Source organism: Rhinolophus ferrumequinum, chromosome 12 (genome assembly GCF_004115265.2).
Source record: "Rhinolophus ferrumequinum isolate MPI-CBG mRhiFer1 chromosome 12, mRhiFer1_v1.p, whole genome shotgun sequence".
NCBI classification, from domain to species: domain Eukaryota; kingdom Metazoa; phylum Chordata; class Mammalia; order Chiroptera; family Rhinolophidae; genus Rhinolophus; species Rhinolophus ferrumequinum.
The window spans coordinates 76,955,384-76,980,938 of NC_046295.1; the positions used below are offsets into that span (position 1 = coordinate 76,955,384).

The window sequence follows — 25,555 nt, forward strand, 5'->3', positions numbered from 1 at the left end:
CAAATGACTTGAGAGGGCGCTGGCACTCTGTAAACGAGAGTTCAAGGCCAAGTTTGATCCTACCACCCCCTCTGTGAACATCATGAGTGCAGAAAACTGTTGCTCTCTATTGAGTCCCCAGAACATCGCTCAGTGCCGGGCGTGTAGCTGGTGCTCAACACATAACCGTTCGATAAATGAGTCATCGTCATTTTTAGGGGGTTCCCAGATCCAAGAGGAAGGGAAAGCAGGGTCCAGAATAAAGATGCGTGAAGCTCCTGCTGTGTGCTAAGCCCCTGCTAGGCACTTTCCAAGGTTCAAGGTTACCCTGGAACCCTCAAAACCAACCCTGGAGCGTTGTTCCAGGTTTCCAGGTGAGATGAGGTGGTCCACACCATTTGAGAGGTGGGGAAACTGAGGCTTGGCGAGAAGTGACTGGCCCCTGGTCACATTGTGGTGACAAGAGCTGGCATTCAAAGCCAGGTCGGTCAGATGCAGAAACCTTGCTCTCAGCACCGCCCCTCCCATGGCTACCCTAGTGACCCACCCCTCAACCTCCACCCCTACCTGTTGGCCAGCTGGATGCCACTCAGCGTGGTGGAGCCATCACGGCTCACGAACAGCCGGAGGTTGCTGTCTGTGGGGAAACGGGGGAAGGTGGGGGCTGATCAGGGCAGGGACGGCCAGGCAGCATCATCCCCCCGCCCACCTGGCACGGACGGGCAGCTCACCCTCAGTGTTGCTGCCATCTGTAAAGTCCTGGCTCTGCATAATCTTCTCCACGATGTCGTCTGCGTCAATCCGTGTGTCATCTACCCACGTCGGGTGGCTCTCCACAGAGTCCTTCTTCCGCCTGGAGCAGAGTGGGCAGTCCCAAGTCAGGGCAGTGACAGGCACGACGATGACAACAGTGCGTGCCTATAGCCCTCAGGATGCGCTAAGTGCACGCGAGAGCCTGTGCAGGTTGGAGTCACCTAGCCCTCATGTCAGCCCTCCGGTACAGGTGCCACTATTACCTGGTCTTATAGATGAGGACACAGCGCCTAAGCAGGGGACCTATGGTACACTAAATCCCCCATAGCAACTCCTAAGGAACTGGTCACACGCACAGTTAGGCCAGGGCTACGACCCTCACGAACATCAACCAGTGAATCGTCACCATCCAACCCTGAGGCAGGGACCCTACTGTCCCGTGGTACCGGGAAAGAAGCAAAGGTTCAACGAGCTACTGGGAGGGGTCCGTACTGCAAAGCACTGAGAGGAGAGACTCACCGAAATGAGCGGTCGGACAGGTGCGGGGGCCGCGGGGGCCGCGGGGGCTTCTCGGGGGGCCGGTGCTCACGCTCGCCGCCCTCAGGGCCCTCCACAGTCATGCTGAGGCCACCAGAGGCACTGCTGCTGGTGGACGTGTTGCGACGGTGGGTCAAGTCCGAGAGGCTGGAGGACCGTGAGTGCTCCGTGCTGTAGCCTAGTGGGCGGGAGGCGGCCGTTCATGATGGGGGAGCTGGGGCATGTGAAGGCCAAGGGCATGGAGCCAGGCGGACACTCACCAGAGATCTTGGACTGCTGGCTGGCGTAGCTGGAGTTGCGGGAGTGGCCAGAGTGGAACACCTCCTCAGGGCTGGACAGGTTCTGGTCCGTCTCTTCCGGCACCCCTGGAAAGCAGGGCGGGGGCAGGGGTTACTGGTGGCGCCTGTCCTCTCACTGAGTCTGGCGGGGGAAACTATGTATTTCCATTTAACAGACCGAAAAACTGAGGTTCAGAGGAGCAGCGATCTGCTCCAAGCTGCAGTTCACCCTCTGAACCCAGGTTCGTTCCTTCCACAAATCTGTCAGGGACCTCCTCTGCACAAGTGCTCTACTGGGTGCTATGGCCAGGGGACAGGGTATCACAGGCCACAGGGGAGGAAGAATGGTGAACAAAATGATCCACAATGAACCACAAGTGTGGTGAGTGGTGCAGAGCAGGGAGCAGTGCATGTGGGGGGGTCTGACTCAGTCTGAGATCAGGGAAGGCTTCTCTGAGGCGGTGGCCTTAAGGACAGACCTTCTGGAGATGTGGGAGGGAGCATCAGAGAAAGGGCCTTCCAGAGAGAGGGAAGAGCATAAGCAAAGGCCCTGTGGCTTGAGTGAGCTCGGGTCAGTGTGGCTGCAGTGAAGTGCATAAGGATGCGGAGAAGTGGCTGACAGCCCTGTCCCAAGTCACCCATAAGCCCAATTTTGAAACCTACTTCCCAGCACTCCCAACGGGAGGAGCAAGGGAACCAGGCGCAGCTATCCAGGGCTGCGTGAGCACCCACCCACCCACCAGTCCTGTGGGACTCACCCATCCCTTTTACATAGGTGAGCACAGCCAGGCCACCCGCTGGACCCCAGGCCTGCCTGTGTCCCACCCAAAGCCAGGTGGCTTTTCAGGTCCCCAACAGGTTTTCTGCATATGAGGGAAGGGGTGCAGAAAAGCAGCTACAGAGGCATCTGGGGGCTCAAATCCCACAAATGAGGGCTGCCACATGCTGCCAGACTCACTAATACGCTGGAGGGCGCACTGCCTCCCAGCTCTGAGCTCACCCCCAGGAGGGGTGCAGGTGCCAAGACTCATACTTGGCGGCCTTGTTTCACCCCACGCAGCACTAGGTATGGCGTTGGGGGGCATGGTGTTGGGGGGCAGGCCAGAGCCTCCTCTCCCGGTGGCACCTCCTCCTCCCAACTGCCATGCCATCTCTGGGGACTCAGGCTGGTTCAAATTTTTTATAATGTTAGTAGTAATGATAATTGAAGAGAAACACAGAGTATATACTCTGTGCAGGCAAGGCCCACACGTTTGCTCAGTTCGTCCCCAAAGCAACCCAGGACGTGGTTACTATTGCTGATCCCATTTTACAGGAGGACACTGAGGTCCAAAGAGGCAAAATGACCAGTCAAGGTCACGTGGCAAGTGGGAGAGCAAGAGCTCACAGCACGTGTCCCTCTGCCAGGAACACTGCACCCCACAACCCAGAGGCAGCTCAAATGCTGCCTCTTCAGGGGGACTTCCCTGGCCCCAGATGGATGCTTTCTGTGCCTCTCACAGCTCTTGGCACTCTGTAGGTGGATATGCGTTTGACTTATTTATTGTCTGATTGACGCCTGTCTCTTCTGCTGGACCCGGAGGGCATGGCACAGCGCCTGACACACGGGAGGGGCTCGAACAGCGTCTGCCTAAGGGAAGCACGGACGGCGCAAACACCATCCCACCACCTCACTTCTCAGCAAGCATCTCCCTTGGGACCTGGGGATACCTTGGAAGTAAAAGCCTTTGGCAGCAGGGCAGGGTGGGCAGGTGGGGAATGTACCTGAGCTGAGGATGGTGGGCCTGGCCTTGGGGGGCCGGGACCCCGTCAGGGAGTTGGTGCTGCTGCCACCACTGCTGCTGGTCCCGCCACCCTTACACGTCAGCTGCAGCGAGGAATCCTGGCCTGGGACAGAGATGGACTTGGCAGTGGATGGCGGCCTTGGGAGGAAAGAAGTGTGTGACTGGGGTGCCCCACCCTCGGGGGCAGATGGAGACAGAGGAGCCCCCACCCCTCAGGCTTCATGCACCCACACTCACGTCTTGAAGCACGGGTCTCCAGAGAGCAGGAACATGCCAATGGTGACCTGTAGGACAGGGAGAAGTGAGCCACACCGCATCCGCTCACCCAGCCCCGGTGCCCAGCCTCCTCAGCCTCCCTGCTCGGGCTGCACAGGGCTTGGCCTCTGATCCCGTCTCTGCCCCCTCACTGGCACTGCTGAAGCCACCAAGCCTCACTGAACCCCCGTTTTCTTGTGCAGAAGACAGACTGATCCTGACACCTGATGCCTGCCCCGTGGGACATTGGAGAGGATGCAGGAGATGAGGCTACCCCTTGGCTTGGCACCGGCTCCGAGCAGCTGAGCAGCAAAAGCCGCCGTTGTTAATTCACAACGACACCTAGTGAGCCCTACGGAAGAGGCCGCACGGGCACTCCCTCCTCAGTGCCCCGCTGCTCTGGTGGGTGTGGCAGCACCAGCCCCACATGGCAGGAGGGAGGTGGCTCGAGAAGCCCATCTGGTGAGGAGGGGGTTCACCGAGCCTGACGTGGGGGGTGGGGCACTCACATAGTCCAACACAGAGGGCAGGGGCTTGGTGCAAGTTTCTTGAATAAAGTAAAGCAAAAAGCCATTAGCAACTTACCAACTGAACATCTATTTGGGCAAAGATTTTGGTAATGGCAAACGAGGCAAAATTTGGGTCCCCAAATCTGGGCTGAGAGGGTAAATAGGCGATGGGGTGGCAAAGAGGTACTCAGATCCCAGCCACACCAACAAGAATTGGAGACCATTGGGTTGAGGCTGTTTTTTCTTTTCTTTTCTTCTTCTTTTTTTTTATGGATTATTTCACTTGGCCATGATAGCAGCCTACAAAGTAGGTGATAGGTCTGGGTTATAGATGAGGGAACTCAGACTCAGGGGAAGTGACTGCCCAAGGTCCTGTAGACAGGATGTGTTGGAGCTGGCCTTGAAGCTGAGGCCACCTGTCCCCCAGATGCCCTTGATCTAGCTTGAGGCTGCACGGCACCAAAGGAGCAAGACTGACAGGTCCCAGCTCCCACCACAATCAGCCTGCACTCTTGCAGGTGCCTCCGGTTCCCTCTGCAAAAGGCCTGGGAGTCTCCAGACCCTCTGCCTGCCACCTCCTCCCTGTCTCTGCCCTGGCACGAGGCACTCCCACTGGATCAGCTGGCAAAGGTGTGGTTAGGATGAGACTGTTTTCTCAGCCAGGTGGAAGGCTGTGGACACAAGGGGGAGAGGTGTGCGGGTGGCAGATGTCTAGATATCTCTGTTCCAAGAAGCCAAGGAGGCAGCTGCCCAGTGGTAGGGGGCTGTCCCGGCCATCGGAACGCTGCACGTGGCTGTGGGGCCCCCGGAGCAGCTGCCCTCCGTGTGCCCAGGTCGAGGACGGCAGGTTCTTTTGGTCACCGAGGCTCCACTGGGAGCTCAGGCTGCCTCATGTCACGTGGGGCAATGATGAGGGTCTGAACGGCGGGCTCACGTGCCAGGTCCGCTGTGACCCCAGACAAACGATCTAACCTCTGGGCCTCAACTCCCTCCTGTGCGAAACTGGGACTAATAACAGACACCAGGCCCCACGGGGCTGTTGTCAGGCATCACAAGACAAGGTAGCAGCCCTCAGCAATGCTGATCTCACCTTAGAGACTGATGGGGTCCACTCCCTGGCCCCCGATTATGGATGGGGAAACTGAGGCCAGACTTCGGATGGTGGTTTCCTGACCCAGGGCCCACACCTGCCTGTCCAGGGGGAAAGCCTGTATTTTTAACAACCCTCCTGGGCCTCTGATGAAGAGCACGGTTGCTCTGTCCCCTGATGGGAGGGGGGGGAGGAGGGGGCAGGGCCCCAGTACCTTGAGGATGGAGTTGTCCTGGCGAGTGTTCTTCGTGTCATACCCCTCCAGCAGGCAGCAGCGCACCGTGGAGCCTGAGCCTGCAAACTCAGCCAGGTTCAAGTCAGCAAAACCCAGCTGGGAGGAAGAGAGGAGACTGTGGGAGGCTGCAGGGAGTGGGGGTGGAGGACTGGCAGCACAAGGGTTAACTCGGGGGAGGGGGAGGGGCAGGCAAAGCCCCTGGGCCACCACCGCCCAGACTGACTGGTTGCATAACCAGCACCCAAGGACACAGGCCCGGGTTGGTGGCTTGGGTTGGCGGCTCTAATGAGGCAGAGCCAGGAGCTCACATCCCTGAGCTGCACAAAGCGCCCTTTGTGCCGTGTCCCAGAGTACACCGGGGCAGCGCCTGAGATGAAAGGACATTGTTGTCTGTGACACAGACACATTGTTCCCTGGGAAACAAGGCTGTGCTGTGGGAGCCGCCAGGACAGTGGGCAGGGGGGAGGGAAGGCCCGTGGGAACTTGGCGTTGGGATGGGTGGGTGGGGGGTACTTTGCGGGGGTGGGGGGCAGGAGCCCCTCATGAAGGCTGGAGTGAGGGTCTGTTGGGCAGTGGGTGACGCTCCTCCGATGCAGAGAAAGGAGCAGCAGGGATGGGGATGGAAGTGGAAGAAAGTGCGAGAATAGGGTGTATGAGCTAAGAAGTCCTCTTAGAAGGAAGACAAGTCTGGCAGACCTGGAGGGGCAACAGAGGTGACGGTGAGGGGCGCCTGGGATTAGGGACTCGGAGAACCACCAAACCAATCAGGGGTGTGGACTGAACACTCACTGCGGGCAAGTCTCCACTGTAGACTTTGGGGCACACGTGCCAGAGTCGGGGACTCGGGTTCAGATCCTAACCCTGCCATCAGTGACTTAGTGACCCCAGTTTACAGATAAGGAAACGGAGGTTCAGAGAAAGGAAGTGACATGCCCAGGGCAGAGCTTAACTGGGAGAGCCAGGCCTAAAACTAGGCCTGATCAGTGTCAAGTCTTGCCACTTCTTTGGGCCTCAGTTTCCGCCTTTGTTTCATGGTTGCTGAGCCTGTGTGGACATTTGATTGGAGAACAGAAGGGAAGGGCCTGGCAGGTCTGACACGTGCTAGGTGCATGATAAATGTTTGCTGGGTGGAGATGGGATGCTCCAGCTGTTTGCTGGTAGTTTCTTTCCTAGCTGGGTAGCTGTCCTCACCCACAGCGCGGTGAATCAATGGGAAGAGAAATTTCCACTCTGACAGCACCTTCCACAGCCCAGTTCTGGCCACTGTGCCCTCTGCTCCTGCACAGGAACACGACGCCCGGCCAGGGCAGAGTGCATGGCGCAGAACGCTGAGCTTCCTGAGCTCTGGTCCGTGGGAAGGAACACAGCCGGCACACAGGGTGAAGAGGCGAAGGCGTTTCCCCTCTGGACGGATTAAGCCCACCGCCCTGCCACTGTGCCACCTCGCCAGAGACGCCCCAGCGGGTGGGCCGAGTCCGCACAGAGAAGGGGGTTTAAGGGCAGAGCAGGCTTCTTCAAAGCCAGAAGGAACCCTTCCAGAGCTGTCTTCTCTCACTTTTCCCAGTGGAAGAGGTTGTAATGTGGAGGGCTGAAATGTCTGTGGGTGCAGTGAAAAGCTGGCAACAACACAGATGTGTGACAGCAGGGACGGCTGAGTCACCCGTCCGCCAGCCACACAATGGGACACTGCTGCTGCTAAAGCAAAAGGAAATGTGTGATGACATGAAAACATACCCATGACGTACTGGCAAGTAAAACACCAAGCTGCAGAACCATTTAGAACAAGTCCCTTTTGTGTATTTAAAAATCCTGTCTGTATGCACACGATACGTGCAGGGTGCTCACTTTGTATTTCTCTAAATCATGCGCATGTGTTTTATGCACTGCTTGGGGTCCATGATACATTTCATATATTTTTTTCTTAAAAGGTCTGGAAAGATCCCAATGAATCCCAATGCTGGGGGTCTGGGGAGGAGGCCTGAGCAGGAAGGGGGATGGAAACTCCCCTTTCTACTCAATGAATGTCTACCATTTGTGTTGCAACAAACGTATGCTGTCTTTATGTTAAGTGCAAAGACTATCAATAAAGATATTTCCCAAAAATAATACATCTCCTGTATGGCTGAGTGTCTCCTGTTTGGGACAGAGAGGGGGCAGGACATTCTTCTGGGAGCTTCTCTCATGCCTGTCCCATCCCACACTCCCTCACACAGCCCCACTCACCTTGGAATAAGCTTTCCCACCTTTCAGCTCCTGCACAGGGAGAGAGACAGCAGCAAGGTGACTACGAGATCCAAGGGACCTCATACGTCCCCCAAACCCCTCCCCATGAATCTGACTGCCAGGGGAGGACAAGCAAAGGGGCAGATGACTCATCTCATTTTCCCTGGGCAGGGGGACAAGTCAGGGGATGGCCCTAAAGCCATCAGACTGGGGGCCCCACGTCCACTTCTTAGCCTTAAGCTCACGGCCCCCGGCCCTGGCCAGAAGCCAAGCCTCCTCACCTTGCGAACTGACACCCGGAAGGTGCAGGGGTCCAGCAGGCCGGTGGCTGGGTTGGCGCTCATCTTACACACGAAGGTGAACCTCTTCCGCCACCGCACGCAGTTCTCCTGCACCTCCTCCCTGCAGGCCAGACAGGACAGGTAAGCACAAGCACACAGGTCATTGCCATAGGAACCCATGTCAGGGACAGCGCTCACCTCCAGGGAGGCTAGGGAGGTGGGGGGGGGGGGCTCTCGCTTTTCACTTTGTATCACAAAGTGACTATTTTCATAACAAGAACGTACTTGCATAAGTGTAAAAACATAAAATACGTAATAAAAAATGAAAAACACAAGGCGGGTGAGGTCAGGCTGGGGGCAGCTGCCCCTCCCTTGGCTCCCAGTGTTGTCCCCCATCTCGTTCTGTGGCCTTGGGTGGCTCCTTCTGCTTCCATCACCTCCCACCAACCAGGCTCCCACTGGCCATCTCAAGTGACCCTCACAGCAGTCTTCCCAGGCTGGACTACCAGTCCATTTTACACATGAAGAGACCAAGGCCCAGTACCACCCCGCCAGGAAACAGCTGGCCCTAAGCCCAGGGCTGCCTGGCTCCAGAGACCCCTTCTTCACCACAAGTAACAACAGCAACAGCTAACGCTCATACTGGGCTTCCCATGGGCCAGGCACCGCTGCAAGCACTTGACAGACCCAGCCACCCCTGGAGCCTGCTCCAAATGCCAGGGATCCACGGTCACGCCAACCCTTCCCACACCTGTCACTACCATTAGGCCAATTCCACGTGCACAGAAACCAGAGCTCTGGGGCTGAGCCCTGGCCCTGAGGCCCACCAGGGGCAGGACAGAACAGCAGAGCCCAAGCAGCCTGGCTCCGGGTGCTACATATACCCTTAACACTCACCACTCCAGGGCGGACACTGCTTGGGGCCCTCAGCCTCCCTGACACTAATTGGGGGGCTATCCTTCTATCCCCTCAAGTTCCTTCTGGGCCTGGAGAGCATGACCAAGCCCCCAAATTCAGCACTCCTTTAACAGCGAAGCGTTTTTTGTGCCCTGGGAGTGACTGGGGGCCGGTGGGAGCAGCTCATCCAAGCCTTTCCTGGCTGCTGCGGGGGCCTTGGCAGAAGCTGGGGGTGGTAGTGGCACGTGGCAGAGACAAGCTCCCACCCCTGCGCAGCTTCCTGTTCCCCTACACAGCCACGGAAGGGAGGGGCCGGCATGAGACACATTCTCTCCAGCCTCATCCCACCTCACAGGCACGGCCAAGGGGACAGCGGAAGTGACCACTCCACACCCGGGGACTGAGGAGTGCGGGCTCATTGCCAGAGTGGGCCTGAGGGGGGAGAGTCAGCCCAGGACGAGCATCTCCTGAGCAGGGCTTGTTTGCCTCCCCCTGAAACCTTGGAAGGTAGGCTCTGTGCTACCCCTTTCTGCTGAGGGCACTGAGGCTCCAAGAGCCAGCCCCAGATCACATCCCTAGTGATAAAGGAGGGTTCGAAGCCAGGGCTGTCTGACTGCAGGGTCAGAGCCATTAGCCATCACCTTTGCTCATCAGCCACGGGGCCGAAAAGCCTGGCAGGTAGAAACAACCGAAGTTGTGGGGCCAGGAGTGCCCTGCTATGTACCCCAGGCACCCACCCCTGTCTCTGAGTGCCAAGTATGTGCCAGACACTGAGCAGTGCAGTGGACTTACTCACAGACATCTGTCACCCCAGTGATGACTCAGTGTCACCGGGAGAGGGTGGAGGGAAGGGGTGAGTCAGGGAAAGTGACTGGCCACACGGAGGTGACAGTCAAGCTCAGACCCAAATGAAGAGTGGGTTGTCACCAGTGGGGACAGTTCCAGGCTGAGGGAAGAGCATGCGTGAGCTGTGCTCTGGGTCTCCTGGCCTCTGAGCAGAGCCTCTGCGAGGAGCTCCCCACGGGCTCCTCAAGGCTTTGAGGATGTGACCAAGGCTTGCTCCGTGTTCTGCCAGGTCTGTGACAAGCGGCAACGGGACCTGGGCTCGCAGCCCTCACTCTCCACCCTCATCAGTAAAACAGACATGCCAGCCACTCAGTCATGGGCACCTGAGGGCATTCAGTGAGCTGAGCCCCGCAAGGGCCGGGCCTGGGGAGGTCCGCCAGACGTGTTTCGTTTGATGAAGACACTAGGGAACTATGTGGACTCACTCAGTCACCAGAATGCTCCAACCGTGTGAGGAGGGTGACCTCCAGCAAGCCCTGCGGCCCCAAGACTGGAGGCGAACGGAAAAGGGCAGGGCTAGAGATGGGGGGAAGAAGGGAGAGTCCCCAACCTGACAGACATGGTCGGGGGAGCCCTCAGGAAGCAGGTGCCACAGGGGAGGCGGGAGCCCTGGACTGGGCATCACCTGTGTACCTGTTCCTGCTCTGTTCACTGGCGTCACAGCAGTGACCGGCTTACATTCTGGTGGGAGCAGAAAGACGAGGATCAAACAAATGAGAAAAATACATGGGAGTGGAAAGGAAGAACTAAAACTGTCTCTGTTGGCAAATGACTTGATCTTGTATGTAGAAAATCCTAAGGAAGCCACTAAAAAACTATTAGAATACACGAGTTCAGCAAAGTTGCAGGATATAAGATCAATATAATAAAAATCAATCATTTCTATATACTGGCCAGTTTCCACAATGAAATGAAGAAAATAATTCTGTTTATGATGGCATCAAAAAGACTCAAATATATAGAAAAAAAGTTCACAAAACAAGTATGAACTATATACTCTGGAAAACTACAAAACATTGTTGAAAGAAATTCAAGATCTAATAAATGGAAAGACATCCCACGATTCATGGATTGAAAGATTTAGTATTATTAAGATGATAATATTCCCAAAATGATCTAGAAATTCAACACAATCTCTATTAAAATCTCACCTGGCTTCTTTGCAGAAATCTGACACGTTGATCCTAAACCTTGGAAATGCGAAGGACCAGAATAGTCAAAACAATGCAGAAAAAGTAGAACATAACTAAAGGATTCACACATCATCATTGCAAAACTTCTACAAAGTAACAATAATCAAGAGTGTGGTTGTGGTATCAGGATAGACACAGAGATCAATGGAATAGAACTGAGAAATAAACCTTCACATTTATGGTCAATTGATTTTCAACAAAGGTGCCTATGGGGGAAAGAAAAGTCTTTTAAACAAAAGTTGCTGGGACAACTGGATATTCACATGCAAAAGAATGAAGTATGAGCCATGTCACATACCATATACAATAATTAACTCAAAATAGATCAAAGACCTAAGTTTAAAAGCTAACACTATAAGATTTTTTGATGAAAACATAGGGGTAACACTTTGTCATCTAGGATTAGGCAGCAGTCTTAGATATGACATCAAAAGTACAAGCAACAAAAGGAAAATATATTGAACTTCATCAAAATTAAAACTTTTTGTGATTCAAAGAACACCATCAAGAAAATGGAAAGACAACCCACAGTATGAAGGAAAATATTTGCAAATCATAAGGGACTTGTAGTTAGAATATATAAAGTATACTTACAACTCAATAAAAGACAATGAAATAACCCAATTAAAAAATGGACAAATGATCTGAATAGACATTTCTCCAAAGATATAGTAGAGGCCGCCAATAAGCATGTGCAAGGATACTCAACATTACTAGCCATCAGGGAAATGCAAATCAAAACTATGAGTTACCACTTCACACCCACTAGGATGGCTATAATCAAGACAGATAATAACAAGTGTTAGCAAGGATGTGGAGAAATTAGAACCCTCATGCACTGCTGGTAGGAAAGTAAAATGATACAACCGCTTTGGAAAACATTCTGGCAGTTCCTCAAAAGGTTAAACATAGAGTTACCCTATGACCTAGCAATTCCACTCCTAGGTATCTATCCAAGAGAAATGAGACATATGCCCACACAAAAAACTTGCCCACAAATGTTCAGAGTGGCATTATTCATAACAGCCAGAAAGTGAAAGCTACCCAAACGTCCATCAACTGATGAAGGGATACATAAAATGTGGTATATCCATACAGTGGAACATTATTCAGCAATCAAAAGAAACTAAGTGCTTATACATTGCTACAATGTGGATTAACCTTGAAAACATTATGCTAAGTGAAAGAAGCCAATCACAACAAAAACTATATATTACATGATTCCATTTATATGAAATGTCCAGAATAGGCAAATCCATAAGAGACGGAATGTAGTGATTGCCGGGGAGGGAGAAATGGGAAGAAAATGGGGAGTGACTGCTAATGGGCGTTCTTTTTGGAGTGGTGAAAATGTTCTAAAATTGATTGTTGGGTGGATGGGTGGCTCAGTTGGTTCCATTCCCACACGGGCCAGCGAGCTACACCCTCTGCGACTAGAATGAAGTCAATGAGCTGCCGCTCAGCTCCCAGGTGGCCAGATGGCTGTTGCCAGTTTGACTCCTCGACTCCCACAAGGGATGGTGGGCTGCGCCCTCTGCAACCAACAAGGGCAACTGGACCTGGAGCCTGAGCTGCGCCCTCCACAACTAAGACTGAAAGGACAACAGCTTGACTTTGGAAAAAAAAGTCCTGGAAGTACACACTGTTCCCCAATAAAGTCCTGTTCCCCTTCCCCAATAAAATCTTTTTTTTAAAAAAATTGTTGGTGATGGTTGCACAATTCTGTGAATGTACTAAAAACCATTGATATACTAAAAACTACTGAATTGTACACTTTAAATGGGTGAACTGTGTATGTGAATTACATATCAATAAAACTGTTACCGAAAAAAAAGAAAAAGAAAAGAAAAAACCTACGTGGTAGGTCAGACAAAGTGAGAAAAATGGAGAAAGCAGAGCAGGGACGGTGGGCAGGGATGAGAAGGTGGGGTTGCCACTTCAGGAGGGTACATCTGAGCAAGGCCTGGAGTGAAGTGAGGTTGACGGCTGAGCAAAGACTGGCAGAAGAACTGTCCAGACGCATGAGCTTCAAATGCACAGGCCCTGAGGTAGACACATGCTTGGCAAACGGAAAAGCAGCACGGAGGCCAGTGGCTAAATGGGACTGGGGAGGAGAACAAAAGGGATGTGGTCGGCAAAGGAGCAGGGGCTTAGGTCCTGCTGCATCTCCAGGGCCTTCCTTGGTGAGGACTTGAATCTGATTCTGACAGCGGCTCTGTCTTGCCACTATGGACTCTGGCGTTAGGCCAGAGCAGCCCTGGTGGAGGTGGGTGGATGGGTAAAAAGAGTGGAAATATCTCCCAAGCAGCCAGAGGCCCAAGCTTGACAGTGGGGAAAGCTGGCGGGGGGGGGGGTGGCCATAGCTCCCATGTGAAGCCTCAGATCTCTGCCCACCCCCTCTGCTTGACCCCGCCGGGGAATTGGAAGCAGCTGCTGAAGACCCAATTCACACTGCTGGGCGTGTTGAAACACCCAGAGGAATTAGGATTAGTATCTGGGAACAAAAGCCGATATCAAATTGTGGGCTCTGTCCCTTCCCCTTTGTGCGTCTGCCATGGGAACACCCAGCCAGGAAGCCTCAGGCCCCCTTGTGATTCCAGCAGGCCAGAGAAAGGCACGTGGAGCTCTCCCAGGCTCAGGTAACAGGCGGCTTCCTCTCCCCTCCCTCCCCCAACCCTTCCGCGGACCCGGGCAGGGCTCACGAGATCAGTGCTGGGCCTCCCTCTTATTTCCACAGGGCTCTAAATACACACTATTAAATGCCACCACTCCCACAGGAAGAGGCTCACAGCCTTGCCCTGGCCCATCCCAGGAAGTCATAGCAAAGGTGAAATACACATCCCAGCAGTGGCCATTTCCCGAGAGTTTACTATGTGTCACCTAAAACTCTCACATTGAAAGTTGGGTGTTATCATGGCCCACTTTACAGATGGGGAAAGGGAGGCTCAGAAAGGCTGAGTAATTCACCCATAGTTACAGAGCTATGAGGAGCAGATCCCGGTCTCAACCCCAGGCCCATCTCTGTCTAGAACCCATGTCAGAGCCACAGATGGCACAGCCCTGCAGCCGTCTACAGGGCCCCTCTGGAGAGAGGCAGCTGGGCACCCCCACTTAGGTGATATGGGGTCCCAGGCATTATCCCAGGATAGGGATAATGGGAGAGATGAACAGGGGTTGGGGGAGGAGTTCATAAAAAAAAGGCAGGAATGAGGATGGCAAACAGTTGCCCATGAGCCCAGGGTGAGAGCTGCCAGGCCAGGTTTGAGGAAATGTCAGAGACTCGAGTCACTCGAAAACCTTTTATTAAGCACTTACTAAGTGCCAGGTACTGCTGAAGGCCCTAAGGACATAAACAGTGAATAAAACAGACAGAAATTCCTGCCTCCAAGGGGCTTAGAGTCTGGAGTGGGTGGGAGACAGACAAAATGAGGCAAACACACCTCCCATGGGAGTAAGTGCTATGGGGGGAAAGGAACAGGGAAGGAAGGAGGAAGTGCCCAGGTGGGGGGACAGTGAGGAAGAAATGGCCAGGGAAGGAGTTAACGGGGAGGGGGAAGGTGACATCTGAGCTGAGCTGAAGGAGGAAACCGAGGAAAGAGCAGTCAAGGCATGAGGAACAGAATGTGCAAAGGCCCTGAGGTGGGCCAGAGCGGCTGAAACAGTAGTGAGGGGGAGAGGGGTGGGAAGTGAGACGGGAGAGGGAATATGGGCCCCAAACTTACAAAGGTGCCGCGTGGAGGTGCTCGCAACCATGGGCACCCCCATGTGCACTAGTGGGTAGGGAAGGACAGAGAGAAGAAATGAGGGTGTATGGAGTAGGGCAAGGGGATTGGGTCCTTTTCTTTTTGAACTGGAAGTATATCAGTTGTGATTTTTTTTTTTTTAAAGCAAGCCTGGGGGGAAAATGACCTCTTCTGGGAGTCCTCCGATTGCAAAGAGGTCAGAGGCCAGAGTCACTGTGAGGACTGACTCCCAGGATCAGCAGAGGCCACGAAGGTGGGGAGAGGGGGACGGCAGGGCCATTGTTCTTGTTTCTGTCCAAGAAGGTGTTTCTGTAATTGAAGTTTAACTTGAAAAATGGGTGTGAGGTTAGAAGAGCTGGTCAAAGGCAAAAGGAATTCGAACCCTCATCTACCTGATTCAAGGGCTGGGCCCACATTCACCCCACCGGCAGGACCGGGCCCCCTTGGGAAGAGACGAAGGCCTCGACTCTCCCTAGCCTGAGGCTTCCGGGCCTGAGTCCCCAGCTCCACGCTGCCTGCCAGGGACAGGTAATTACAGAGCCTGGCTTTCCAAGGCAGCTTTAGGGGAATCTCGTTTTTAGCTTTAAGATATACAATTAGACGTCCAAATCCCAGGGAGGCAGGGAGAGCCCTCCACCCACGGCAGCCCACTGTGGCCATCGCAGTGGCGGAATTCAGCTATTTCTGGGTTGGCCTGAAATAGAGCAGAGCACCCCACCAGGCCAGTGTCCTCAGGCCAGAACTCCCTCGGAGGAGCTCCCGTGGCCCCAAACCCTGACCAGGGCCTCTATTCTGCAGCCACACTTACTTTGGCTGCCAGCTCCATCATGCAGGTGACAAGAGGACAGTGTGGTGGGAGCCACCTCCTGACCCCAGGCTGGCGTGCCCCCAAGGTCCGTGTGGACAGGGACCATTCAGGGCCCCGCCCCTGCAGCCAACATGGGAGCAAAGGCAGTGTGGGTGGCAGTCCTTGCAGGAGAAGGGTCAGGAGAAGGGAACCTGGGCACCAGCGGGCAGCCCAGGCAATGGGTTCCAGGGGACCCCATGCCCACCCTCAGCACTCCACCTTCCCAGCTGCCTGGCTGCAAGCACTATGCATGTCTTTGTCACCACGGCATGCCCAGCACAGAGCCCTGGCCTGGCAGGGAACAGCTCAATCACAGCCATAGAAAGGGCTGGGGGTGGTGAGGCTGGCAGGACAGGGCTTCTCAGACTCAAGCCAACATTGCAAAGTCCTTGGCTTCTCACGAATGAAGATTCCCAGGTGCTGCCAGAACTAAGACTGCAGGGCAGGGTTTCTCAACCTGGGCACTAGTGACATTTTGAACGGGATCGTTTTGGTTTTGTCAGTGGTGACCTGTGCACTGTAGGATGTTTAGCAGCTCCTGCCAGTAGCACCATTCCAGCTGTGATAACCAAGAAAGGCTCCAGACATTGCCAAATGTCCCCCCCCAAGGGGGCAAAATTGCCCCCAGTTGAGAACTACTGCTGCAGGCCTTGGACTGGACTTTTTAAACAAGCTCTCAAGTGATTCTGAGGCAGGAGCTGGGCACCTGGCTAAGAGAGGGCATACCCACAATAACTGAGTGGGTCCCCAGGGACCTCCCAGCCCCATCGGTGCCCCTGGGTTCCTGATTCCTCCCATTCGGCCCCTGTAATGAAAGGTACCGGGACCAAGGCTCCATCACTTGAGTCCCACGCTCCGGCTGGCAGCCCCTGGGGGGCTGCCCAGCATCCAGCCCCGCCCACTCCATGATCCCCCAGGCCTCGGCCAGGTTCCTGGAGGGGTCGGTGGTGATGCAATCAAGGTTCCTGGCTGATGAAACCCAGCCAGGGAAAGGCGAGAGTCTAATAAGGAAACAATTTAAATTGACAACATATGCCTGTGCTTCCCGGAAGAGAAGAAAGCACAGCCGCCTGGGGAGGGGCCCACCCCGGGGACCAGCTGAGGCATCTGTCCAGGGGCTGCAGGGCAGTACAGCCTCATCCCAGCGACGTGGCCGGCGTGGCAGCCCAGCCGCGTCGGGCTCCTGCCAGGAATTCAGGGCCGTGCGCAGCAGTTCTGACACAGCCAGCCCGGCCTCCTGCAACACCATGAGGCAACAAGAAGTTCCTAGAAGCCAAACCACTCTGTGCTCCACACGGGAGCACTCACTGGAGCCAGCCGGCACCCCAACACCCTTCTCTGCTCTCCTGCCAAAAACGTGAATCCCGAGGGAGGCCCTGGGATTGGCAGGTGGAATAAAAGCTGGTGGCAGCAAGTGACCCTCGGAAGTACAGAGTGGACAACACACTGGGGCTTCAGAAACTCCACAGTAGCAAAGGCGCAGGGGCTCAGCCAGGTCTCTCAGGCTTGGTGGGAAAGCATCAGGCTGAGCAGCAAGGATTCTGGAGTCAGGTGCTCCTGGGTTCAAATCTTGCCACTCACCAGCCGAGTCACCTTGAGCCGGATCACACAAACCTAATGCGGGCAGGTGCTGGCCTCCCGTTTTACAGACACAGGACACAGCCTCCGCCCCCGAAGTCAGGCCATTCGGGCAGCTTCCCCACCACCCAGGAGAATGCACGGATGCGCTTCTCACTTGATGCCAGTGGGCACTGCCTCTTGCTCTCACAGCCTGAGAGGGAGCTGACCATTGAAGGGATCCAAAGTAAACTGCTGGCTGTGAGCAAGTGCTGGTCCCCCCCGGCCCCCACACACCTGGCAGAGGTCCACACCACACAGTGTGGTCCAGCAGGGCTCCTGTTTCCTGGATACCCTCCCATATGCCAGGTGTTGCTCTGCAGGCACAGCCACCGCCCACTTCACAGATGAGCAAAGTGACACTCAGGGAGGCCACACGTCACACAAGAGGTGAGGGGTGATGTGTACTACCCGTCGCTCCCCCCACGCCGCCCCTACCTGTAGGATGGCTGGGAGACTGGGGCTTTCTCCGGGGACTGTGCTCTGTGGGTGGACCCTTCCCCACGCGTCTCAATACCAGGGGAGGCAGCCTCGAGACCAGGTTTATGCTAAAGGCGGGTGGTGATTGGAGCAAAATGCGCGGGCAGTGGGGCATGGCGCTGGGCCAACCCCATGAAGACCTGCTGGTGTCGGGACCAAGCCAAGTCAATCCAGTGGGAGGACAAAATGGGAAATGTTCCTGTAGAAGTTCATAACACAGCCCCCGTCTCCTGAGCACTTTCTAGTTATGAGGAGTGAACCGACATCTTTCCCTACCTGATCTCTTGGAATCCACACCCCACACCTGGGAGGTAGGCACCATCATCCCCACGTCACAGGCGGGGAAACTGAGACCCAGAGCACAGAAGCCACCTGCCCCAGGTCTGGCTGGGAGAGGCCCTAATGTGAACCCATGGCTGTCTGACCCCAGAATCTCACACTGGGCCACCATGCCAGAGCTGGGCCACACTGGAGGCCCTAGAAATTCAAAGCAAGAAGACACAGTTGGGCTGTGTCTTCAGCAACCTCCCCTCTCTCAGGACCCACAACTGCAGAAAACACAGAGCTTCAGGGTTGGCTGTGCTCAGGGCATTTCCCTTCCTGAGCCCTTAAGACTCCCAGTGGGTCTGCTCATAAGTCATGAGTGAGGGAGACAGAGCGCCGGGGTTTCAGGCCAGGCTCTGCCACCCCCTGGACCCGCCCTCTCTGGGCCTCAGTCACTATTCTGCCTCTCTTATGAAGGTGCAGGGAGAACAGGGCCCGACACCTACCCAGAGGGCACTCACACTACAGGGGGACATGGCTACCACCGTCAGAACTGACTCCGAGACAGGTGGTCCCACAGGAAGTCAGGCATGTAAGACCCTGTCAGAGCCCTCTTCCTCCCCCAGGACCCTGCATGAGGACGTTTCCCCAGGCCGTGCCCCTGGCTGGGATGTCCTGGGAGGTGGACTGGCAGGTGGTGCAGGCATGCCACGGCTGCTCCTGGCTGACTCACGCCGGGGTGGTGTTTGAATCACCCAAGGAAGGAAAGAGACAAGGGAGGCATCCCCATGCCTGCAGCCTGGTTCCTCGAATGGCTGCATTCAAGCAAGTCATGAGGATGTCCCTGTCCTCTGAGCCCCTTGCCAACTCCATAGCCTTTCCTAAAAGCAGCCTCCCCCCAACTACTGCAGCTGGACAAATTATTTCCTCTTCTGGGCCTGGGTCTTAGGTATGAGGAAAATGGAACCAGGCTCCCATGTCCCAGAGCATGGAGGTCCTAGAGGTCTTTGTTTTACTCACTGCTGCTTCCCACGTCTGAGGATGGCACCTGGCACATAGTAGGTGCTCAGTAAGTATTTGATAACTCGATTAATGACCTTCAAAGCCCTGCTCCCAATAAGGGCTGCCCTAGACCTCTTTGCACAGATATTTCCACCTCCAGGAAAGGGGCCTCCCAGCTGAGGTGGGGCCATGTCGTCTTGCTCTCTGCAGAGTCTGAGGGGCCAGGGGTCATCGCTGTCTTTGGATCTACCCCCAGGTGTTCCCACAGCTCCACACAGCACTCCCCATGGCTCCCTGGACTTCTGAGGTGACTGGGGAATAATGAGGGACCACTCAGCCAGAGCCACATCTCTTCACAGAGCCAGCACAGACTCTGACCTGTTTTTCCAGCCATCTTCCAAGATTCCAACCACAGGAAGAAGGCTCGAGGTCAGGTGGGACCATGAGGACCTGACTTACCAGTCTCTACCTCCTCCCAGGTACCTGATTCTTCTGCAGACCCACCCCTGGGCCGATTGTTGCTTCTGTCGTTCACTTACTACATATGCATTAACTGAGCACTTACTATAAGCCAGGCCTGTGCATCCGGAACAAGCCTGGGTCTCGGTCTTGCTTGCATCCAAAATAGGCGTGGCCATTCTTACCCAGGTCCATGTGATTCCTCTTTAGCCAACACGAAACCCTTAGGAGGCGCTGGAGCCCACGGTCAGACCTTCTCTTGGCCTCCAGGGAGAGTACCCAGTCAGTCAAAGGCCCACCCCCAAGTGAGGGGTCAGGGCCAGAGCATGCAGAAGAGGCCGAAGGTCCCCCCCACCGTGCTCAGCACTTCTCTGAGAGCTTGTGTGTCTAACGGTCTCCTCAGCTCATGGGCTCCAGGTCAGGGACCATGGCTATCTTGGCCATTGCTAGGCCCAGTGCCCAGTGCCGGGCCAGGGTAGTGGCCTGGCTCTAATCACAAATGTTTCCTGAATGGGTGAACCACAAGAAGAGAGAAGAGAAACAATTAGAGGGAGGGAGAGAGGAACGTGGACCTTTCCTTTCTGCACCCACCACTGCATCCTCTCCAACAATTGCCCTAAATACCAACCACTGCCAGCCTTTACTGAGCACTTACTCTGTGCCAGAGGCTATGCTGGGTGTTAACTCATTTAATCCAAGCACCAAGAAGCTTACTGTTCCATTTCACAGATGAGGAAAGCAAGGCTCAGAGAGAGCCCATGGTCTGGCAGTCTCAGGAGCCCGCCCTCCCTCTGAACTGCCAAGCCCCCCAGCCCAGAAGCCCCTACTGGGTTTGCAAGAGGCAGAAGGGAAAGCCCCAACCAAAGAAGACTGTTGGCAGCTGCCAAGATGAGTTATGGTCTCATGAACAGGTCGGGATGGTTCAAGCTACCCTGCCGGAAAGACCCACGGACTTCCTTCAGGCAGCCAAGGTGCCCCGCTATGGCGCACAGGGCCTTGGCAGCCAGCACCAGCACAGGTGGGGGCGTCTCAGCTTGCAGATCCTCAGGGCACTCCCGGGTAGCCAGCCTCCAAAAGCAGGACTTCACAGGCCCCAGAACCCCTTTCAGACATGACCAGCACCCGACACAGGTGGGTCACGCTGGCTTGTACCAGGAGGGCTGGTTTTCATTGTAACGCTCTGAACTTTGTCTAACTGGCATCACAGCACTCTCGTCTCCAGCTTCCTTCCCTCAACATGGTCTGTGACACTTGGCCCTGCTGTGAGCAGCAGCTGCTTGTTCATTCTCACTGCTGCACAGGAGGCTACAGTTTTGTTTTTAATTGTTGCCATGACGACAAAGGTGGGAAGCCACCCCTCTCAGCTGAGAGCCACCTCCCCTTCTGCGACCTGGGGCCCCAAGTCGTCACCCCCATGGCTGCCCTGGGTGGTTCTAAAATACAAATCTGCCTGATTCAGAGCCTTCTGTGGCTGTCCCTCAGATGAAGTCCGGGCCCCTCCCCCTGCTCCGCATGTCCCCCCCCCAGGCCCCCAGGCCGCGGGCTCGTCCCAGCTCAGCATTCTGCCTTTGCTGTCCCTCTGCCCTTCTCCCACCACCTGCTAACCTACTCAGCATCACTTCCTGGAGGGGCCCTGCAGGGACACACAGAGGTACTCAGGATGTTTCCCCTGAGGGGCTGGGGGCGGGGGAGCTGCAGGTGTCTGCAGAGGAGTCCAGGCTCAGAGAGGAAGTGGTGGGACGTGAAGGCAAGGCGCCTTCCGTGCAAACAGGACGGACTTCTGCCCTCCCCGGCTCTCTCCCCACACTGGGCTGTGCACTGCCTTCGCTCTCAGGCAGGCGTAGTCTGTTTCCAGCTGCCAGGTGCCCAGCCCTGTGCGAAGCAGGTGGTCCTGACCTCAGGTAGCACCCCCACCCCGTTCGATGGAAGAGGAAGCCAAGGCTAAGAGGACAACGCACTTAGCCATGGTCACAGCCAGGGGGCAGCTGCCAAGGTCCGACTGCAGAGCCTGGGCAGCCACAGCCCCTCTTCCCCACCCCCCACGACCTAGTGACTCCCCCAGCTGCTGGGGATGCAGACGAGGGCTGCTCCTGACACGGACTGATACTTCTGGCACCAGTGGGGAGGGGCCGGACCCCAGCAGCTGGCAGTGGCCGACACATAGCCCAGCACCATCAGCGCCCACACTGGTTCAGTGCCAAGGAAAAAAAGTCCCAGCCCTATGCCAGTGCTAACCCATGGAAGGAAGCCCCAGGACTAAGATGCACAGGAGGCCACTCCTGCCCACAGTCTGGGGAAGGAGCTAAGAGGGTGGACAGGGATCATAGCATCCTGAGATGAGGGCCCACAGTGGTTATGCAAGGCCCAAAGAAGCCAGGAAAGGCTTCCGGGAGGAGGTGGCCTTTGTGCTGAGCAGTTCAGCCAGGTGAAGAGGCAGGGAAAGGGAGCTTGAGGATAAAGCAACTGCAGAAGCCAAAAACAAGGAGTTTAAGGTATGGTGGAAGCAACGGGAGTGCCAGGGGCCTCCCCGCACCCACTGAGGGACCCTTGTCTTTCTCATGTGCTCCCCTGCCCTCCACCTCATGTCTTCCGCCTGCCAGAGTGGGTCCCGGAGCTGGCTGTGCAGAGAGCCTCTTCCCACAGGCAGAAGCCCCCCCCAGCTCAGCCCCACCCAGTGGGAGCACGCCAGTTCTCACTGGCTCAGAGCCAAGCACCCCACGTCAACAGACTCCACTGGGGACCCTGAGCCCCGGCGTGAGGCCCTGCCCCTTAGACACTAGGTGTGCTCCTCACCCGCCCCCACCCCTCCAGAGGGCAGAGCCAGTGCCCCATTCGTGGGGAGACAGGCCTCCTCTGCCTGGCACTGCCCAGCCAACTCCAACTGTCTCTCCCCTCAGCAACCCAGTCAGTCCTAGCCCAAAGGGAAGTGCCAGCTGCCACAGAGGGGTAACTGAGGTGCACCAGCCAGCCGACCGCCACGACTCAGCCGGGGAAGGGAGGACAGACTGCAGCAAGTACCACGCGTCTCCTTTGTGCCAGGAGCCGAGCTGGACGTCTGACAGGCATTACCTCACTGAGTCCTCCCAAGAACACTGTGAGGCCGGCCCCAGCAGCCCTGCTGGGCGGGGGGCCCATTGAAGCTTAGCGACTAAGACCCTTGCCCAAGGTCACACAGGCAGCAAAGGGCAGAGGCAGGACGGGAATGTACTCCCCAGGCCTGCGTGTGGAGCAAGGCACCAGCCTGACCCAACAGGCAGAAAGTAAATCCTCGTGGAGGGCCTTCCTCCCAGCCGCTGCACAAGTTGGCTGGAGGGGCTGCGAGCGGGCCACTCCCAGGTCACAGCTGGGCAGGGTGGGGCGCAGGTGGTTCCAGGCCTGCATGTGAGAGCTGTTCCAAGCCCAAGGTACCAAAAGGGGCTCAGAGCAGAGACCAAGGGTTTGCAATCAGCCTCAGCACAAGCTGGGCAGCTTCAAGCCTTACTCACCAAAGCCACCAATGGCACAGTGTGACCTCATGGCGAGCCAGAAGGCCCAGGGAAGACAGCCCCTAGGTCACAGAGCACATCCGGGCCTAGGAGGCAGGTCTGGTTTCCCCAAAACCCAAAGCACTTGCCAGGCAAGGTGGATAATGAAGAGAGACACCCCTCATCCCCACCCCATGTTAGTTCCGGGTCTCTTTCTAAGCAAATCTGACGTCTCTCACCTGCTCAAGCCTTTCTGTGGCTGTCCGGGCGAGACAAGGATAAATCTATACTGGTTACCCTGGGCGTTATACTGCCTGCCCCAGAAGCAGGCAAGTGACCGCAGAGTCACCACATGGCAGTCACCAGACTTCACACTCTGAGTCCCCAGGCTCATGAGACCCAAGAACAGACACGCTAGCAGCTATCACAAGGCCCAGGCAGGGCTTCCTGAACGCAAGTCAGGATTTCCAGGTACTGAACCAGCAGAGTTCAAAGGTACCCTGGGCCCCAAGCAGAGCCCGCAACTACTCGGTGTGGTTGCTGCTAAGAATCCCTGGCCAGAGGGACTCCCAGGACAGAGCTCGAAGGGAGGAACAGGCCTCAGGGAACAGCCTTGGCTCCACAGAGCCAGATCACCTGGGGTCAGGGCTCTGCCGGTGCCAGGCTGGCGGGCAGATGGCAGGGGCTGCCAGGGTGACACCTGCCAATGGTGTGGCCAGCTGGCTGCAAAGGCCAGGTCCAAGCAGCAGACACCAAGGCCAGACACAGGCTGGGCAGCTTCAGGCTTCACCACGGGCCCCACCAGCACAGCCTGACCACAAGGGAAGCCAGCAGCTGGCAAGGTGCCACTGCCTGGCTGCCAGGGGTGGCTTCTGTGGCCTGGCAGCAGCACTTCTCTCCGCATGCCCGCCTCCCACTCCCACCCCGGGCTGCACGTGGAGGGCTTTCCACAGGGCCCCCTGGGACCAGGTTGGCCTGAGTAAAACGAAGGAGACAGACCACGTCAGGATCCAAGGGCAGGCAGTCAGGGCAGGAGAAGCCTAGAGCAGGCAGCCCATAGAGGAGGCAGCTGCAAAGACCTTTGGGCCAAACGGTGCCATGTAGCACTGTTGCCAGATCTTCCAATTTAAAAGACTCCGGAAGTCTGGATTTTTATGCTGTCAAAAACTTTTAGGGCAGGCCCGGTGGCTCAGGCGGTTACAGCTCCATGCTCCTAACTCCGAAGGCTGCCGGTTTGATTCCCACATGGGCCAGTGGGCTCTCAACCACAAGGTTGCCAGTTCGATTCCTCGAGTCCCGCAAGGGATGGTGGGCTCCGCCCCCTGCACCTAAGATTGAACATAGCACCTTGAGCTGAGCTGCCCTGAGCTCCCGGATGGCTCAGTTGGTTGGAGCGCGTCCACAGAGTTGCCTGTTCGACTCCCACAAGGGATGGTGGGCTGCACCCCCTGCAACTAGAAACAGCAACTGGACCTGGAGCTGAGCTGCGCCCTCCACAACTAAGACTGAAAGGACAACAACTTGAAGCTGAACGGCACCCTCCACAACTAAGATTGAAAGGACAACAACTTGACTTGGAAAAAAGTCCTGGAAGTACACTGTTCCCCAATAAAGTCCTATTCTCCTTCCCCAATAAAACAAACAAACAAACAAACAAAAAAACTATTAGAGCACGATGGGGCAACAAAACCCCAGCTACGTTTGGCCACTGAGCACGCCTGAACTTCCACCTTTCAGCACCTACCAGGCACTAGGTATGGGGCAGGCACTTCAGGACGAGGAAACCCACCTGCCTCCTCTGCCTGGCACTGCCCAGCCAACTCCAACTGTCCCTTACTGGGTGCCAGTCAGCACCCCTTCTTCTCCACCCGCAGCCAAGAGCCATCAGCCTAATTGGCAAACCAGGCCACACCGCTGCCCTGCCCCTCGGCTGGCCCCTGAAGGCCAGCAACGGTCCGGTCCAGCTCAACCCCCCCCCCCGCCCCTCTTCACACCAGAACCACGCCAGCCCCTTGCCTAGACCACTGACTAAATGCCGTCCAGACAGGGGCCGCTCCCTAAAGGCTCTTCCCACCTCCCTCCAATCCAATCCCTGTCGGCCTTCAAGGCCCCTGTAAGGGGTCACCTCCTCAGGGAAGCCTTCCCTATTGCAGTGATGTCACCAGATTACGAGCTCTATGGGGCCGAGGACCATGTCGAGCCTGGGGGTATGTCAGTCAACACCCGTCAAACAAGCGGACAGAAGACTCAAAAGAAATGCCCCCCCCCAACTGGCCCACTGGGATCTAATGGAACCCCGGGGAGGACTCGCTCTAGGTCTGCCTGGCTCTGCCGTCTCTGTGATGCCCACCAGGCACGTGCCCCACCCTGTGGGGAGCTCCAGGGACATAGGATTGTCTGGTCCTTCTTACCGCTGAAAGCCCAGGACCAAGCGGGGTGCTCAGTAAATGGGGCCTCCTCCTCCCTCCAACTTTCAGTGTCCAGAACTCCTGCTCTGGGTCGGAAAGTGGATGCCCTGCCTGCCTTGGGGTCCCACGGTCCCTTCACATCCCGCCCCCTAGGGCCCAAGGGCTGAACCACGTGTCATCTCCACACCACCTCCCTCCACACCAAGACGTGTATGACAGCAGGCCTTGCAGGGTAGCAGATTCCAGTACATTCCGCAGTCTGTGCCAAGGAGGGAAGGAGAGAGCCTTGGGGAAGCAGAGGCCCGGCCAAGCCTGTGGTGGGTGTGTGTGCAAAAACCTGGCCTCACCAAGCCCGGGCACAGGGCCTCCAGCTGCAGAGCCGACCTGTCCAAGACCTTCTTCATGCCCCCA

General features: G+C 56.1%; 1 protein-coding gene across 1 annotated transcript in view; it reads right to left on the bottom strand.

The window, feature by feature from the left end:
* EEIG1 (estrogen-induced osteoclastogenesis regulator 1) overlaps window positions 1-25,555 on the bottom strand; it is a 33,996-nt gene that overhangs the window by 3,544 nt on the left and 4,897 nt on the right. The window contains exons 2-10 of the mRNA XM_033122178.1: window positions 7,925-8,045; window positions 7,644-7,673; window positions 5,400-5,516; window positions 3,569-3,615; window positions 3,312-3,469; window positions 1,530-1,634; window positions 1,252-1,447; window positions 711-832; window positions 547-616 (exon numbers count right to left, since the gene is read on the bottom strand). Coding sequence (XP_032978069.1) covers window positions 547-616; window positions 711-832; window positions 1,252-1,447; window positions 1,530-1,634; window positions 3,312-3,469; window positions 3,569-3,615; window positions 5,400-5,516; window positions 7,644-7,673; window positions 7,925-8,045 — 966 coding nt within the window. The remainder of the gene's footprint in view (window positions 1-546; window positions 617-710; window positions 833-1,251; window positions 1,448-1,529; window positions 1,635-3,311; window positions 3,470-3,568; window positions 3,616-5,399; window positions 5,517-7,643; window positions 7,674-7,924; window positions 8,046-25,555) is intronic.